At 32.0% G+C, this 19,867-nt stretch overlaps 1 protein-coding gene across 1 annotated transcript in view; it reads left to right on the top strand.

Annotated features, from left to right (window-relative positions):
• The first annotated feature begins 1,391 nt into the window (after nucleotides 1-1,391).
• Nucleotides 1,392-19,867, top strand: part of LOC125075086 (heparan-sulfate 6-O-sulfotransferase 2) — a 107,017-nt gene continuing 88,541 nt past the window's right edge. Inside the window, exon 1 of the mRNA XM_047686695.1 lies at nucleotides 1,392-1,981. Within this exon, the coding sequence (XP_047542651.1) occupies nucleotides 1,793-1,981 (189 nt within the window). The 5' untranslated portion in view covers nucleotides 1,392-1,792. The remainder of the gene's footprint in view (nucleotides 1,982-19,867) is intronic.

Consider the following 19,867-nt stretch of genomic DNA (forward strand, 5'->3'; position numbering starts at 1 on the left):
TTTTTATCCCAAAACTATTACTATCCTAAATCCTTAGTTTGTCAGCTAATAATACCTGACAATTTGATTATAAAAAAATATATATACTGCACTACAGAAATAATACATTTATATGTATGTACACTTTAAACAAATTATTATATTTCTGTTATTCCTGATTATGTACTGTTAAACCACTGCCATTATAAAGATGAACATTTATAGCTAGTGGATGATGAATGGTCACCTTTATACACAAGCACTGCAATAAGTAGCTGTGGGTGTTATGAATGTTCAGCCAGACACAGTACCAGATTAAACTTCAGTGCCGTCCCTAGGCTGAAAAAAAATAAGATTCGATATTATTATAGTCTATTATTCGATAAGCAATTTTTGAGTAAACTAGTAAAAAATTGTACAATAGATTCACTCGTTTGTTTCCGAGAGTTTATTTGGACGAGATTGTTGTCAGAATTATTCATGGTGGCATCTCTAGTATAAGCCACTTCACATCACTACTAACCATGAGATTTATGTTTCTTTCTAGTTGTTGCTTCAAAATGCTTTTAAATAGCAAACCAGTTCACAAAATTCTAAAGTATTTAATAAACTTTTTTTAAAATATTTCATGTGTGCTTAGTATCAACTTCGACGAGTCTGCGATCTGCTTAGAGTCCCTCCGGTATCTTTTGACAATTAATGCTTAGTTAAAATTTATATTTTTGGAAGGTGTTTGAATTAACAGAAACTTGGCTCTGTACCCCGAGTTGTATTTTAATGTAAACAAAAAATACACAATCGCTATCATGAACAAATACCTAACGTATTTAATCTTATATAACTGACGCTGATCTAGGTAAGCTTGTAAATTTAAAGTCGTCTTTGATAATCCTTCATTATTTTTTGCATCTTAAGTTATTCCAAAATCCCCTAAGTTATCGAATTTGCATAACTACTAAGTATCAGTTGATTGTAATCGAAACATTATCTCATAAGTTTTGATTGAGATAGCAGTTTAAGATTTTCGAGTAAAAGTAATAATAATAATATGTACAATAACCCTTACTCAATTTCAATTGAATATCAGCATCTTTTGAGAAACAAAGAATCAATAAACCTACTAACTGAAATAGGAGTTAGGACTAAGACTTAAATATCTCACGATTCTTCTTTTATAACAAACTTATTATATGACTCCCATGCGATTAAGATTAAATTCTATTTGTATTTTTATATAATATACTAGTAAAAAGATAATATGTATGGGCAATATTTTCGATTTGTCATTTGTAGAGAATATAATAATGACACTGACATTTGTCAAAATCTATAACATGACAACTTTAAAACGCTTACTTCACAGTGTACGCAATACTAAGAACTCTTATTTATTTACAATGTAATATTAAATATTAGTGTGAATATGTATTAAATAACAATATATTATCGTTTTAAGTGACCTGTGACGATTAGTGTATAAGTGCCAATATATAAATTGAGTAATAATGTGTTTTTAAATGAAAAAACTGCAGTATGTTTATATTCGTTTGGTGTCCTGTCACTTTGAGACCCATACTCGTTGAGCCACCGTCTGATGGCTCAGTCTCGCATTTTAGTATTGGCATTGCCGCTGACACAACGCCCGTGTGATATCAGCAAAACAATGTTATCGAACTCGTATCACTATCAGATAATAAAAAGACGATAATAATAAAATGAGTTCGATGCGAAGTTCCGATTTATTACATACACTATAATGTCCGAAAGACCGAAGTAGTGAGTGATCGATTTAAGTAATTTTTAAAAATGAGACATGCATTCGGCCGAGATGCAAAAAAGTGTTTCAGTGCAAGTAGATAGTGATTTTGCCCTTCTACTACCTAGCGGTGCATATGAAATAAAGAAAATGGAGCCAAGATCGAAGTTACGAAAAGTGATATTGTTCTGTTTACTACTTTCACTGTTTGGAATGGTGGCGTTTGGATATTTCTGTCCAGACCAGGTAACAACTCATATTTCAACAGCTCATATTAGATTGTATTGCCATTATATAGACAATATTTTTTGTTATAAGCTTTTAAAAAGTATCACAGCTGAATATTTTTAATTAACAAATAATTAAAGATATCACCTTTAGATTCATCCTGTGTCATTCAAAATAAAGGTTTTCTATATATGGCAATAAAATAATGTATCCAATGGCCTAATTTTTTATTTTACATTTGTCAGGTCTGAGTAGTACAATATATACATATTAACGAGATATAAACAAGTTAATTTTTATTTCTATTTTTATGAATGATTTCCTGTAGTAAAAATGTAATTGCTAAAACATTAATGAAAATATTACTAATTCGAATTAAAGTAAATGTTAGTTAAATGCAACAACAAATGTTTTAAATATCATTTGCAAATCTTGTTGCCGATACTCAAATAAAATTGAATGAAAAAACCTACAAGCCATCTATCATGCTCTTTAAACAAGCTTATAATTTTTTTTTTAAATAAAAGTGTATAATAATACAAATTTTTATTTTGGCAATATTTTGATTAATTTAGAACAACAAACTCATTTTAATAAAGCAATGAACTGAGATGGTTTTTTATACAAATTTTATATTTACTGATTTTTGTCAATTGGTAAAATTAATATATATAGAATAATCTATATGTATATAAATACAAAATGCCAATATTTAAATTAGTTATTTCAAACAATAAAATTTCCTACCTAATATAAAATATATATATTTTTAAATTTTAATACTTAAATGTTAATATTTTCTTTTAAAACTAATATAATAAATAATATAGTTTCTACTCCAAATAGTTTCCCACAGTGGGAGAATATAATTAAAGTCACAATAAAATAATAATAAATTGTAAACTAAAATTCATCTAATGCCATTTTAATATAATTTAAAAAATAAGTCTTAGGATAATAAATTGTCTGGCTTATTTAACGGAGTCACAGTTGTATCTCGTCAACTTCACTAATTAAAGAGGGTGGCAGCCATGCAAGTGGTTTTCATTTGTTTTTGCTTTCACAACCAGGCAGCGGCAAAAAAGCCGCTCGCAACCCTTTAAGCAGCTTAGAATGGCTTTACTGTAAAGACGTGTGTACATCTGTGGTTGCGGTCTTCGACCGGACATTTCTTTGACAAAAAAATAATGAAGTAAATGTTTCGTGTTTTAAAAGTAGGTATTTTATTTATTACGTAAACCCTTGATTAGTATCAGAATTTAATTCCTAATCAATTTACTATATTCGTATTCGCAATGTGATTGTTGTTTTTAAATTAATTAGCATAAAAGGTTAACGATTAACGACCGATTGTAATTAAATACCTTGCTTAGTATGTTTGAAATTGAATATTGTACTAGTAAATGTTTAGGCATGCTTACGATATATTTTACATTTTACACTGATAATATCAATAACACGAAATTAAATCACGGCTCTCGTATTATTTTTTAATTATAATTACGTATAAAAGAGCTACAAACATCGACTGTTTCATTATGATTCTAATTAACAAATAATATTTCGATTTAACATGCGATGTTATCTTCGCTACATTTAAATAAGTATAAAAAATGTATTTTATAAACAAGGATTATATTTCATTAAAATATTTCAATAATGTAATTGCTAATTAAAAATATTTTATTTTTACTGTTGATTGAGATATCCCATTATATTTATTTTAAAGAAATAAATATAAATTTATGTTGAAAGAATGCGCGAAAACCATTTAAAAAGGAAACGGCTAGAAGCACAGTTACTTCTATCATGATTCTCAAAGCTTTGTTGTCCCCATCGAATGAGAATAGGATCAGCCATATATGGTCACTCGCCGCGCAAGTTCCATATAGGATTGTTTCGAACATGGCGCTGCCCATTAGCGACGGACATCGCGCCTCTGCGCCGTGTTAAAAATTAAACTTGTACTCACAGTCCGTGTAATATGTAAATTGAAACTGGTTCAAACGAAATCCTAGTGGAATTCCTCCTGTCCCTCAGTTTCCCTCACGTGAATATATACAAAAACTCTGTTAATTCTTCTCTTAGTTCGATCTAGTACAGTTACTTATTCCGTACAAGTTGCTGTATAGGTAATTAGACATAAAGTAACTAATAAACATAAATCCTCCGGCGTGATTTCAACCATAGTTGGCATCATAGGAACTAGCCAACTATTTACCGGTAGGAGACACAATAGTGGAAAACTAAGTGCGCAAACACTTTTGTATTCTCAATTCTCTCACTCCCATAATCACATGGAACTGCAATCTAACACCTGAGGTCTCTAATTTCTTACCATCATAATCATATGATACAGCAATCTAAATTAGCAGGAGTCAAGAAGTGTGTTTCTAAGAATTTGACAGAAAAGATCAATAAATGGTATTGGGTCGCATGATCCAAGTTCTTAACGAAATAGGCAGTGTTTTAATAAATCGTAATTAGGCATAAGGTGTACGTGATACTTATGTTTAATATTTCGTTTAAGTATAGCGACACTGCTTGTTTAAATTAGGTTACTACATAATCAGAATGGCTTAACTAGATATTTCACTAACAGATTCAATCTCATGTTATTTCGCATTTCACTGTCTGTCTGATTTTTTTCCTTAATATGGGAGTTAAATTAGAATAATGATTAATTAATAGAATAATGATTCATTATACAAAAAATTTGTAACAAATTCGGAACTAATTAATTATTACCGAATAATTAGTTTCGAATCTTTTACTGAAAATGTTTAGTAAATTAGCCCTGCGGTTAGAATATTTCAATCTTACTTTACTTGGGGGCAGGGAATTGTGCTAACCCGTCGGGGTAAATACCTCAATCTACTCATATATTCTACCGCGAAGCAGTAATACTTCGTATTGTTAGGTTCCGGTTAAGAGGGTGAGTGAGCCAGTGTAACTACATGCAAAAAAGACATAACACCTTAGTTTCCAAATTTGGTAGTTATGAAAAAAATTTACCATCAGGTATATTTGCCTAACGGCTACCGATGCCATAAAAAATAAACTGTACTGAAGATAGTCGAAAATTCGAATGAGCTTCATGTAGTTAATTGGAGTTCATTATTTGTTAACGAAAACATTCTAAGAAATATGGACTTGGTCCTGTGAGTGATGGATAAAAACCATACGTGTATCCATCAACCCGCATTCGAGCAGTCTGAAAAATAAGTTACAAACATTCTCCTCAAAAAAGAGGAGCAGAAGACCCAACCCAATAGTGGTACGTTTACATGCTGTTACTTAAAGTAAATAACAAGATGAAATACAATGCATGTTCTGGTAGTTTGGTATTGTATTTTGACAGTAAGGCGTTACATGAATATAGATTTTTTTTGTAACCATCTATCAGCTTTGATACTAGGTAGATAAGTTAATTAATCACAACTTGTGTAAATCAATCAGAATAATACATGTTTCCGAAGTGACTCGGTGTACGTAACTGGAATTACAACATCAACCCGTTTTCGTCTCACGCTTAAAATTCAATTTGCGGAACCAAGAGTTAAATTGCAATTTTGTACGTCGCGTCGTGGAAATGGTGGCCATCCTCATTTGGCGTCGAATGGATCGTGTCATCCATGATACGTTAGTCAGGATTGCGTATTGCATGATAATGGACAGGATAACATCTGGCCTCTGTCGCCCACGGTGGATTGCCTCAACACACCTCTCTAATATAAAGGCTAAAGATTAAATTGCTACATTATAAATAACTCGCCGTTTTAGTTCGAACTCACTATTCTTGGGTGGTAAGTCTAAATGTCAATGATTAGATAAAAATAAACCATGGAAGGAGCTGACCTTTCCGCTCGAATAACTTTCTGAACGGTTTTATCACTTTCGAGTGATAAATGAAGATTGAAGATGTGTTTTTGGAGCTATTTGTTCCTGTTTGATTTTGATTCAAAGACAAGCTTTGTTTTTGGAAAATTTTAGTCAGTTCGATTTCTCCAGCTAAACCTCTCTTCAGCTTCCTCTCCAGTTCTTCATCTTCACACCGATTTCTTACATATATTTTTTCCAAGGCATTGCGTTTGTGATCTAGTAAGCGTTTAGACAATAAGGCCTTTTTTAATTATCAGAAGTATAAAATATGTACGAAGTATAAGTTGGCGATGTTTCATGAACATAAATCCAGTAGTTAATGCGTGTGCGTGTATATAGGGAATACTTGTGGATGTTTCACGTTTGGCTTCTACGTGAAAATGATGCCTCTTATGTAATAACCTTATATAAATAACATGATGCTTCTATTTGTTCCTGTTCTATTCGTGATCATTCGTCTAATTGCGTTGAAACTGCGTACTGATGTAGTTGGTATTTCCGTGAAGGTTTCAGTCATGGTAACATCAAAGTACAAGCAGATAGCTCGCGCTAATTGTTTACGAAATATCAAATAAAGGCCTTGCATTCATGTTGTGCATTAAATAATAATATGCCTGTGTAATAACAAAAAATGTATTTCATGTACAGAACGTAAATAACGTACATAACTGACATACATACATAATATTATGTGCAACACATCATGACTAACATTAATTTACCGATTGTTATTAATATATATATAACTTCTATGCAAATATAATTTCGGAATATCAGGCTTTAAATGATTATTATTAACTACAACAATTCTGATATTAAATTTTAAGCATTTTTGGTAATTATTTATGAAACTAAGAATTTCAGATTATATTGTTAATTAATATTAAACAATTTCATACTTTATTCAAATCTTCAAGCTTAAGTGACATCATACATATATACATACATATTTCATGTTTTCAGTAAATAATAATGACTACGACAGATTTAAACTATCTGAACGATCATAATTTTTTTTTCAAATATGTACTTCATATTCCTCAATGCCTCTTTTCATAAAAATGGTACCTTAATAAAGGTAGGTACCAAAATATCCCATACTGAATAGAATACTCCAGCAAAAAAATAATAACAAAACTGTCCGGCGCTTAGTTATTTCCGAAAAAATCACACGTACAAACGTACGGGAAAAAAAGCAACGAACCTTTTCAAAGTCTGTTAAAAATATTAACGATAGAAGCCAATCATGCCGAGTTTTAATTAACTTCACCTGTTCGTACGCCTGACTCAGATCTTTCAACTGAATTTCAAACCAGTTCCACACCCGATGAGCTGAAATTTTACATCCCATCAAAAACATAAATGTAAAAATGAGAGCCAAGTTAAATATTATGATATATACCTTGGTTGTTGTCTTCAACGACAAAAGAAGTGAGATCTAAATTTGTGCCAAGTTAAAAAGTCCTTTCTGAAATTTATTTATAACTACATAAAATATCATTTCTTCTTATAACTTGGGGTAATATATTGTTGCCTAAGGTCTGACTTGGCTAGTTCTCATATACGAATTATATTATAGCCTTCGTAAGTTCTAAGCCTGTTACAAATGAATTATGAACACAAATTAGGCACGCAAATATTCAATGGTACTTGTCTGGATATGAACTCGCAATATCTGATTAAGATTCATATTTTCTAGAGACTGGACCATCGCAGCTCTTAATGTACGTATACTAACTAAGCAATACTGACCTGTCCTCCATTCTTCTTAGATGTTCTGAGTTATAATTTGTTATTCTAAACACAAACTACAATTTGTGTTTATAAACATATAAGAACTAGCCAAGTCAGACCTTAGGCAACAATATATTACCCCAAGTTATAAGAAGAAATGATATTTTATGTAGTTATAAATAAATTTCAGAAAGGACTTTTTAACTTGGCACAAATTTAGATCTCACTTCTTTTGTCGTTGAAGACAACAACCAAGGTATATATCATAATATTTAACTTGGCTCTCATTTTTACATTTATGTTTTTGATGGGATATCACTACTTTTTGTATAAATTATTAGTAGGTATTTATTAATAACAAAATTAATACCAAATGGTTTTTGTTAAACTATTCTATTTTCCTATGTTTACGGGGTATAATTGTCTTTTTTTTGATACGTTCTTATTGTTCTTGTAGGTACCTCTGAAATGTTCGAGTGAATTGCCCACTCAGTGACCGGAATTTTTTTACGCGTTTTCTGTTTATACTTAATTTGCCCAAGTAGGGGTGGTTTAACGTGCGCAAACGGTTGTACTCTACAATAGAGCTCTCTTGTGTCTTGATTTGACTTGGACCTAAATTGATAAGATGTACTCCATCTAAGTTTTTAACTCTAGAGAGGCCAACGTAAGCCTGCTCTTTACTTAATATAGAGGAGCCTATGTCGAAAAGAGCACCGTCAAGGCGAAGGCCTTGTGATTTGTTTATAGTAGTAGAATATGCTAAGCAAATAGAGAATTGTTTCCTTTGAACATATATGTACAATACTTAATATCTGTAACTTGGTTTTGACTTCTAGTTCGCAAATTAAAGTATGTTTAAATTAAACTGTTATTTTACGTGCGCTATTGCTGTTATCGACGTCCCCAATGTATCTTCTCTATTTTTCCATTGAATCCATTCACCAGTCCTTTACTGACATCAGCATGCTTGCTCGATACTGTTCTTCCAAGCAATAAGGATCCCCGTTTGTAGCGCTAGAGTACAAACTTAAATCATTCCAATTACGATATACATACTCTACTACAGTCTCACGAAACTTATTTTATTGTTGTATACTAGTATACTCAAACAAAAAATATGCAGTCGAATAGACTAGGCAGCTTCCATCGGAAGGGATTGAAATAATTCTTATGAGCGCGGTTGCCACTCGCTCAGACACGTCCGCGTTAAGGTTTAATCGCAACGCTCCTATCCCGCTGCTCCGGCTGTGTACCGAAATGCCTATTATTATTATTTTTTTAAGTATAATGATTTTGCGCCATTGATGTGCACTAAATGCTAGTTAATAACGTAATAAATACGAAAGTCGGCTATACTCATAAGTAATAAAACGGAAATATTTGGATTTAAAAAACTTAAGGGTGGTATTCAACTTGTTATATATTTACGTGAAGACCTTAAAATTCACATTAAGACCGGCTGTCATAAGTTTTGATTGCTGGTTCTTACATAATTTTTTTTATTACAGTTATTACAGGAACTAAATATATAAGTGTTCCTAATAGATCCAATAAAATGAAAAATTATAATAATATGATAAAAAATTACCAGTTTCAGATTTTTTCCTTTATATTGGCGTAATTATCTACCTGCATGCCAAATTTGAACTTTCTAGGTCACCTGGAAGTAGGTTATAGTTTTGATCTATAGGTCAGTCAGTGATAAAAATGACGATTTTTAGACGTTAATATCTAAATAACCATTTGAGATGCGTTTATGAAATTTGGAACACATATGTATCTCGCGAGTCTTAATATATGAGCCAAATTTGACACATTTATGTCAAATAGTTTTTGAGTTATGAGGAGGTCAAAAGTGGCTCCAAATGGTTCGTGTAATATTACACACGGTGCTGCACGCCAGTTCTGCTATACTAGAACTTGGCTGACACGCTTCCGCGTGTCTAGATACAATTTTGGCGTTGGTGACAAAAGCTGCGTTGGTAAAAAGGGCTTCGCTGATTGTTCAAGTATGAGATTCTTTTTTGATCCAAATAATCTTTCTAATTAGTTGTATGATATGTTAATACATCTTGTATTAATTACATGAAGAAGTCAAGGTTTTTTTTTTGTATAAAAACTAATCTATATTAATATTATAAAGGCGAATGTAACTCTGTTTCCTTTTCACGATTAAAAGACTGAACCGATTTAAATGAAATTTAATATGGAGATAGTTTGAGTCCCGGGGAAGGAGTCTAGTTTTTTTAATTCACCCCTCGATAGGGTAAAATAGTATTTGTGTTGTAATGAAGTTTTATAAATTAGGCGCAGGCAAAGCCGCAGGTTCAGCTAGTGTTTGAATATAATTAGTTACAAATCGTTCATTTATTAAAAACGTTATATTAATCATTTATCGTATATATTTTACACTAATAGAAAAATACACTTTGTAACACGCACTGTTGATACATATCCTACATAACATTCCCAAATTGTAACTTATTTTATAATTATATAAAAGAAAATACTCATGTTAATGACGTCATTTACTGAGTAAATCTGAGTTTAAATCTTATTTATGTAACTTCAAGTTTTTAGAATATATTCACCGAACAGTTATCGTTAAGTTTTAAAAATGAGATGATAAATGATACAATATCTCAATTTTTTTTTGTGTTATAATACATATTCAGAGCGATAAATGTATTAATTAACTATTATTATTGTACTTATAAAGTCTTATTATTAAAAGACATGCTGCGCCAGACCCAAGTAAAATTGGGATAAGGGCAGGAGGATGATGATGACTTGAAAGTCTTATTGAATTGTGTTAGTTGAAAACCAGCAAGAAACTCAGTAATTATTTTCTAATAAAATTAGTATACATACCTATTAAGTATTTACGTTTCGATTTGTCTGTACTAATGTTGTAAAAAAGTAATTCTGTACGTCTGTTACGTTTTCACAATTAAACCTCTGAACCCAATTTTTTGAAATTTACTATGAACCAAGCTTAAACCCACTTGAAGGTCAAACTTTTTTATACCTAACACGTGACGACTTCTGAATGGGAGCGAAGCTGTGGGCGCCGACTTGTACGTAGATATCCTTAATATCAACGAATACAAGATTCACGTTATTTTATCATCTATTCTATCTCGTATGTATAATAAATACTATAAACTAAAATGTCTTCAGTACTGTAATGAATCTACTGAAAAGTAATGAAATTCAAGATTCGGAAAGTGGGATGTTACACTGCCACAATTAATGGCAATAAAATAATCAAATATACTAAGAATTTCATATAAATATTAAATTATTTATTTACATAAATGTAAAGTACGTCCGTACGTATCATCGAGATGAGTGTGAGCTGTTAGAATGTAGTTACTGAAAGATGTTTTAAATATCATAATCAACTCGTCATTTATTGTACCCTAGTATAATAATTTTGAGAACACGATTGTGTTAAAATATAACTTAAAAAACTTTAAACGTCTGAGTACCATAGTAAGAACGATAAAACGTTTGTCAATACCGCGAGATTAAAATGATTGTTTATTTGAGGGTATCGTCATATATTATACAATGTACTCACGGTAGTATGCGCAAGCGATCCCGTGACGTCCCCCGAAAAGACGGAGTGGGTACCGCTCTTTTTTTAATGGGTATTGCGGTGCTTTCAGCGGCGGCTGGCCCCACATACCTCCCACATCATGTGGGGGATACGCGTAAAGGCGTTCATCCAGCGAAAAAAAATATACACAATGTATAAAACCTACATTTTTTTTAAATTTAATTATAATACTTGATTATTATATTTATAATACTCGATAAAGAAACTCGAATGCTGAAACAACTGCTTTAGCTTTTCAATTCGCTATTTAAGAAGTTAATAATGCTCATTTTTGTTGGCACTAGATTATGACTAGAAGTTGACACTAGAAACGATGATAATGACTCCAAATTACCTTTTTAAGTTTTTATTAAATTTCATTTATTTTTATAAAAAACATATCACATTACATTGTCGGCGACAAAATAATCGAATATAAGTAGTAAAAAAAAAGTTGCAGCCTGTAAATTGGTGTCGATCTAAGGTCTCCCACCGAAAGTTAATCTACGACTACATCAATGCGACTTGTAGTATAGTAGTAGAACATACATGACGCAAAATGACGTCCTTCAAATGCAGGCTCCTCACGATTATCACGTTCACCGCTGAGCGCGTGATGAATTAACACAAATAAACACATGATCAGCACGATGGAGCAGCCAAGATGGCCCAGTGGTTAGAACGCGTGCATCTTAACCGATGATTTCGGGTTCAAACCCAGGCAGGCACCACTGAAATTTCATGTGCTTAATTTGTGTTTATAATTCATCTCGTGCTCGGCGGTGAAGGAAAATATCGTGAGGAAACCTGCATGTGTCTAATTTCAACGAAATTCAGCCACATGTGTATTCCGCCAACCCGCATTGGAGCAGCGTGGTGGAATATGCTCCAAACCTTCTCCTCAAAGGGAGAGGAGGCCTTTATCCCAGCAGTGGGACATTTACGGGGTGCTTATGCTTATGCTTATAAACACATGATACCAATGGTGCTCCGGCTATAAACCCGCAATCTTTAGTTAAGATTAAAGTTTATAACTACTCAGCCACCGTGGTTCCTTGCTAGAATTAAATCACATGAATTAATTGTTTTATCAACGATCGACTGGTGAACTGTTTCAAGTTCTGTTAATTTTAAGCATCAATAGCCCTAAGATTTAAGGGCCGTCTAGCGATGTAAAAAATCGCAGGATGCCACTTGTAACTCATGCTTTAGGTTTAAATGGAGAGGAAAATAGGAATTACTAGTTTCTATTTTCCTCTCCATTTAAGCTTTTATATACATATACTATGTTATTTATGCTTGTTTTTTAAATATTTTTGTATAGGTATATATATAGCATTATTCAGAACTAAATTAGGTTAATTGGAACTGAAATGGCACATGAACGATGTTCTGTATGATAAATTTCTGGTAAAGTAGGATTTTTATTTTACATGGAATTACTGCTTTTTTCAAATGTAATAAGGCGTAAGTTTTATGTGTGTGTGCTAACGATTTTTATAATATATAAAATAGAAACAACAAGAAACGCTCTTTATTGTATTATTTGCTCACCAGGAAATTAATGTTAAATAAAAAAAAAGTTGGAAAATAGATATTCAAGTGCGTCTGAGTATGTGAGTGATCTCTTGTACGTTTAAGTTGACGTGAGAATGAGTGCATTTGTGGAAAAAATAATATAATATTGTCGGATAAAAAGCAAGAGAAGATGTAAAAGGTATTATCACTGGAAGAACGATCTATTTCACACATAAAACCCTTCGACATAGGGTGTGTGTCTAGTTATATGCCCGGAAGCTTTTCCAAAGCCTCGAATAGACTTTACTTATTCCAATTGTATAGCAGTTGTATACAATATTATACTCAGGATAGCAAATTAGCAATGAATAATGGAAAGAAATCGGTATGTGTTCACTTTTTTTTGTATTGTAAGATGTCAAACTAAAATTTCCAATATAATATTTAAATGGTATCAATTAAAATCGTCTTTTCGCGTGCGTACGTTAGTCTTATTTTTAAACTTCAGGGTGGTTTTTGATGTTATAAATAATAGTAATTTTAGCAAAATTCGCTTCGTATAGGTCGTTAACGATACTAGTGCATCGTGGTTGATTTGACCTCATAATGTAGTTATCTATTGAAGAAGGAATAAAGATATCAAACCTCAGCTTATTCCAAGCAATTTGCTAATAGCTCAGTTATAAGGGGGAATTTTAACAGTTCTCAATTATTTATTTATAAATATAACACTAATACACTTATCTACTTATATTCACTTTAATTTTATTTAATAAATTTCTGTTAACAACATCGTGGATGTTCAAAAGGCAATGTTTTCAAAAATAGACAATGAATATCATCATAGGTTAATCAAGCAATCGACTAATGATATCTATATCAAATGTTGTTTATACATATGTCTATTGCCTCTGGTGGTTTGAATTGGTTACAGATGCGACAAAAAAAGCAATTTTCAATATAATTCAATTTGTTTATTACACAGAATTAATCGAAGTAAATACTTATATATTATGAGTATTATGGGTTTAATATAATACATGGTATATAGCCTTTCTCAATCGATGAGCTGTCTCGTATGTTTTGCAAACGAGTTTCGTTTAGGAGATAAGCTCATTCAAATAAATAAACTCTTCAGCTTCATTTAATATTATTGATATTTGAATAAATGCATACGAAAAAAGACGTGGGCGTGCGTTAAGATGGATGAGCGCAGTACAAGCGGATAGATTGCTTTTTGCGATCGCGATTTTGTTATAGTAATTGTTCATTTTTTATTTTTTTTATAAAATACCCTGGGGTAGAATCTTAATGTTGCACGGAAGAAGGCGGGTTAGGTTTCTATCTCTTTTTACTTACATTACATTAGCAGCCTGTAAATTTCCCACTGTTGGGCTAAGGCCTCCTCTCCCTTTGAGGAGAAGGTTTGGAACATATTCCACCACGCTGCTCCAATGCGGGTTGATGGAATACACATGTGGCAGAATTTCGTTGAAATTAGACACATGTAGGTTTCCTCACGATGTTTTCCTTCACCGCCGATCACGAGATGAATTATAAACACAAATTAAGCACATGAAAATTCAGTGGTGCCAGCCTGGGTTTGAACTCGAAATCATCGGTTAAGATTCACGCGTTCTAACCACCGGGCCATCTCGGCTCTTTCTTTCTTTCATAGTTCTTCTTACATAGTATAAAACCAAGTCGCTTCCCGCCCTCTACGCTTGAATAAACATAGTTATTCAAGAAAATATTTTATACGTGCATATTATGGTAGAGAAAAGCTGAAAATTTCAATTTTCCTAGCCTAAATCTTTTTATGTTTTTCAATCTAATTGTCGTATAACCCTTTTTGTATCCTTGAAAAACCCGGGCGCACTAGTTAAAATATAAATATAGGTGTAATATAAGCGAAAGCATAGCGTTTTAGTTAAGCGTTTGTATGGAGTGCTAACTAATCGTGCACAATATACTGCGGTCAGGTCAGCGCGAGTGTTTCAATAAGATTCAGTGAATAGGTCCCACTCACGCGACCGTTACCTTTGTTTAGTTCATTGCTGCAATTAATCTTGTTACAACGTGTTTAATTTACTGCATCGATCGTTTAATTGCCGCCATTAACATCTTGCACACACTACCAAGTATGACGTCTCGAAACGGGTCTGTTGCTTTTAATGCTGATAATAAAAAAAAATATAAAAATGATTCAATTCTATTCTGGTTACTAGAGTTTACTTGGTTAGGAAACGTGAATCTTTCGATTAGATTGTGGCTTCAAACATGTACCTAACCAAGAGGAGGCCTTAGCCCAGCTGTGTGACATTTACAAAATGTTACTATTTCATTCTGTATATTGATTGTATTTATATGTATATATATGTCTATATTTTTTGTTTCTGTATTCTTATAATATATGTAGTGTTTACATATAGGTATTGGTATGTGAATTTTACTAATATTGATGGATTTATGTTTGTTATTCAATCACGGCTGAACAGATCTAAATGAATTTTGGCTCAGAGATAGGTTATAGTTTGGATTAGACCATGTTTTTTTATCTCAGAAAATAGACCTAACACGTGCACCTGTCTCTCCTCAAACGCGATTGAAGCTGCGGGCGGAAACTAGTGTAGATATGAATACGCCACCTTTCCTAATTTCAATGTACAAATTTCCTAAACCCAGGAAAATTCAGACATCATAATTCCATTCTGGAAGATATTTCTAAATTAAATTTTAGTAAGCGATAGGACCGTCTATTATGTAAATAGTGTAAAAGTGTACCTATAATAAATAGTATAAATAAAATTAAATAAGATATTCTCAAGGCTATTTATATAAATTAATAATAAGACCATAATATAACGTGTTATTAACTTAACTCCTTTTGATAAATATTCTACAATTGTACGAACAAAAAGAAACTCACTTACTTGACTGCATTATGTAAAACGGACTTCGACATTATTATTTTTTGTTCATAAAAAAAAAGTTTAGCAAAGCTAGAAAATAAAAATATTACTCGTACACACAAATGCGAGTTATTTTACATATATATTATGTATAACGTCCATATTGTAACAATGCTGAATAACCGATTCAGTTGCTTTGTTGCTGGTTATACTTTGTCATAGTATATTTGTAACTTCTGCCACATTTCCCGCCACGTAGTCCGCTATAGTTTTCGCTAGCGGTTTGTTTGACTATATATTTCATTACTTTGATACGGTTCCAGTATTTATAATTACGCGAATGTGATTGGTATTTACGGTAAACTTATAGCAAACATAATGGATGGAATCGGTTTATTGAAATTCATTGGAAAGAGAAAGCTAATTGAGTTCTAGAGGGTTTTGACTTGCAGAGGCTTGTATCCGTCTCTATCTATTCTATAATTTTGAGTTACAGAGTATATTTTTTCGAATTTAATGTGTTTCGGCTGTATTTATTAATAAGCTGTTATTAATTTATAATCTGCGGGTTGTTTCGGTTACATTTGATACGTAGAGGTCAATATAAACATGTTTATTTTGAGTTATTAAAATATGTTCCGAATTAACTTCTAGGAAAATCAAAATTCAGTCGACGTACGACATAAGATTGTTTCGAAGGTAAGGGAACAATGCTTATTTCGAATAGAGACTTTCGATTGAGATCAAGGTTCGTCTTACGGAAGTTATACTGTATAAATTTATTAATAATTTAGAAAAATTTATTCAAAATGTTTAAACATGAAGGCTACAAGTTTTCACTAAATATGATCGTCGAATTGGCATATTTTTTTTTAGATATGTGGTAATATTTCGTAACGAATCGTAAATTTCACTGAATATGGTTAGTCACTGGCGCCGTATCGTATATCTTTAGTTAACGTTATTATGGAGACGGCTGTCGATGCATGAATGGCAGTAATCTAATACAAGAGCCCGCATAATAAACTTGCAGACTGATCGTATTCATTGAAAAGGTCCGATTTCTTGCTATCATTATTTACTTCAAATGTATTATAACGAGCTATGTTTTTTTAACACGCTTATATTAGCTTCACTTTTAACTAACTATGTATGAAAGAAAATCTTGGAATCTTAATTTGACCCACTTCCCGGTCTTCGATTAGGATGAAATTTTGCGCACGCTCTGAGTTCTGATAGACAATACATGACTAGCTAAGAAACGTCACTACACATCAAAGATGGTGGATTGGCTATTTGAAATGCACCCCCATGATATGGGTATTAAATGAAAGGGTTTGCTTTTGTAATTATTAGTGCATGCTAAAAGCGTGTTTTTTAGTTTTTTAAACAAATTTAACGTAAATAATTACAATTGTGTTAAAAATTAAATAATTTAATATCCTTAACAGTATTAACGACAGCAAAACAACGCTATTTGTCTTAAACCTAAAAGGAAATTTCGAAAAATCCTCGTTAGAAAATAGTTTTTGACGATTATTACCTACCTATTTATATGCCTGTTATACTGGTACACAATAAGTACATAGATTTTAAGTTTGTTATAACTTTTGAATGCCTCAACCGATATTGATGATGTTTAAATTTAAATGATACCTTAGAATACTAACTATAATAATATAGTTATTTAAATTTGTAATTTTAACTCGTTTTGATATTCCCGGGCAAATAGACATGTAGACATAAATACAAACAATGCTTGTTTTGGTATTAGAAACCTGTAAATTCAAAGCTATATTAAATTAAAGAGAGCCAGTTACTTTGAAAAGACTCAATTTAATTCTATTGATTCATTTGTATTGAATAAAGTATATTAATTATCATTAAACCGATACGATATTAGATATCATTGAAATCAGGTACGATCTCATTGAGCATTTTGCGTTTTGTGGTTCCGTATTTGGGTTTCCACGCGCACTTGTACGTATTTAATTAATGCGATGTAGGAATGTGTACTAAAACAAAACGAGGAAGAAATCTTTACAATTTACGAGGAAGGAGTCTATTTCTAGTGCAGATGTCTTAGATAAAGCTCACGTCCGTCCAACGATGCGACAATAATAGCCTATTGTAGTGATAGGATCAAAATAAACGGCGTAGAGAATCGTTCTCAACGTGCGCCCGGTATTTGGTGAACCTAAACACACCTTTTATAGTGCAAGTTAGGTTCGAATGGATTTCTATTAAAAAGTAATGAGCGTCGTTGAACGACTGAGGTGTTTAAGATAAATATGTACTTGGAAGCTTGAAAATTCAATTGCGGAAATAATGTGTTTTATTGACCTTTCGTACATCGTATGGGCTGTATGTTTAACGTTATGGTGATAAGATTAAACAAATTTAAAAAATAAACTTTTATTTATGTTTGTTTAACATTGTTTAAATTTAAATCGAAACCAAGCTTTTATTTGACGAGTAGTGTTTGTTTGTTTATGTCAAATCTTGCAAGCAAAATAAAAGTAACTTTCTCCAATCCTAAGGGTTGAAATTTAATAATTTTACTTATCCGTTCAGTTCCGTTCCATTTTTATGGTAACCATGACCTATGGAGTTACATTGTCTAGAACATAACTCCATAGAACAACAGTATAGATATAAAATGTTGTATTTGAAAGCTTGTTTTAAAAACAAGTGTTTTGTAAATTAATCGATTACTGTAAAGATCTGTCAGCTTAATATAATCTCAATAATCCAAAGCAGGAACATAAAGTTAGAAGTTTTTAACAAAGTATGAAAATAGTTATATATTATTCTAATGATCAGAAGTTCTTAGTTTATCAAATAACAATCGAAAAACGCCAATAATGACAGTGTTAATGTATTTGAATAAAACAAATTTATAGAAATTGTAACATATACAAATAATATTAACAACTAGTTCGGTCGTCAGGTGTTAGGCATACAAAGGTTGTAGTTGCTTCATACTAGATATCATCAAAATCAGTTCAGTGATTTGCCCGTGAAAGAGCAACAGACAAAAAGACAGAAAGTACTTTCGCATTTATAATATTAGTATAGACTTGTATGATACGAATAATACAATTTTCTTAATACCAATTTTCTAAAAGTCTTATCTCAGAGGAGCATTAGCAGCCTGTAAATTTCCCATTGCTGGGATAAGGCCTCTCCCTTTGAGGAGAAAGTTTGGAGTAAATAACCTATATCTTAGATTATTGTTAATAATACAAACAACTAAAATTTTATATACATTATAGAGAACCTATCTCTCGAAGCAAAAATACGCCCTTTTTCGTCACTACAAATGGTACCTAAAGTGAACAGTGAGAAATACCATTTCGTAAACTATACACTAGGGGCTGCACGTTTTCGCTCCTTGCTCCATATAATATTTTCGTTACCGAAAAAATGATAGTTACACAATAGATCAAGATATGTCAAGTCTCAATCTATCTCTAGTGGACCATTGGCAACATTTATAAAATCTGGAGTAGGTACTTCTCCCAATCTTAATTTTTATATTGGAGATAAGAAATTTTAGAAAAATAAACTGTGTCAACACAATGAAAGTAAAGATGACGTGTGACCATAATTAGTGGGATAGTTATTGCAGCTTCAGTTCGATTTAATTGCGTTAAACTGAAGAATTAAGTTAATTTGAATTAGCTTGACAACGCAAGGTCCATGTCATCTTTTAAGTCTGGTCGGTTACGATACATAGTTTATCTCTATGCTTTAAATATCTATATTACATAAAACTGTGCCAACGCAGTAACGTGGTTCAACGGTTTACAAGGCTTTTTGCGATCTAAAAGTCGCAGATTTGATAGGAACCCTTTGGATTATTGGTACGCAGTCTTAGCAAAGATGTGTCGCCTAATTAGAAAGAAAAATATAAATATTAGTAATTCTATGGCAACCGACGTGGCAAGTTTTATTAAGAAGTACAGAGAGCCTTTTTTAATTAGCTTAATTACGCTACGTGTCATACAATCTTGATGTCGCTTATCTCGTTATATTTTATACTTGCTTTATTTTTCCATAATATTTCAAAATTAAAACGAAATATTTTTGCGTCTGAAAACGTCTTTCAACGACGGACAAAAATTTTTTTTTAGTTTATATTTTTTCCGAACGGTGTTAAAAGTAAACGTGTAACGGTAGACTGACAAATGACCCATCTGATTGTGAGTGGTCACCACTGTCCTTAGACATTCTCGCCGTAAAACACTGACG

This window comes from Vanessa atalanta, chromosome 2 (genome assembly GCF_905147765.1).
Source record: "Vanessa atalanta chromosome 2, ilVanAtal1.2, whole genome shotgun sequence".
NCBI lineage: Eukaryota > Metazoa > Arthropoda > Insecta > Lepidoptera > Nymphalidae > Vanessa > Vanessa atalanta.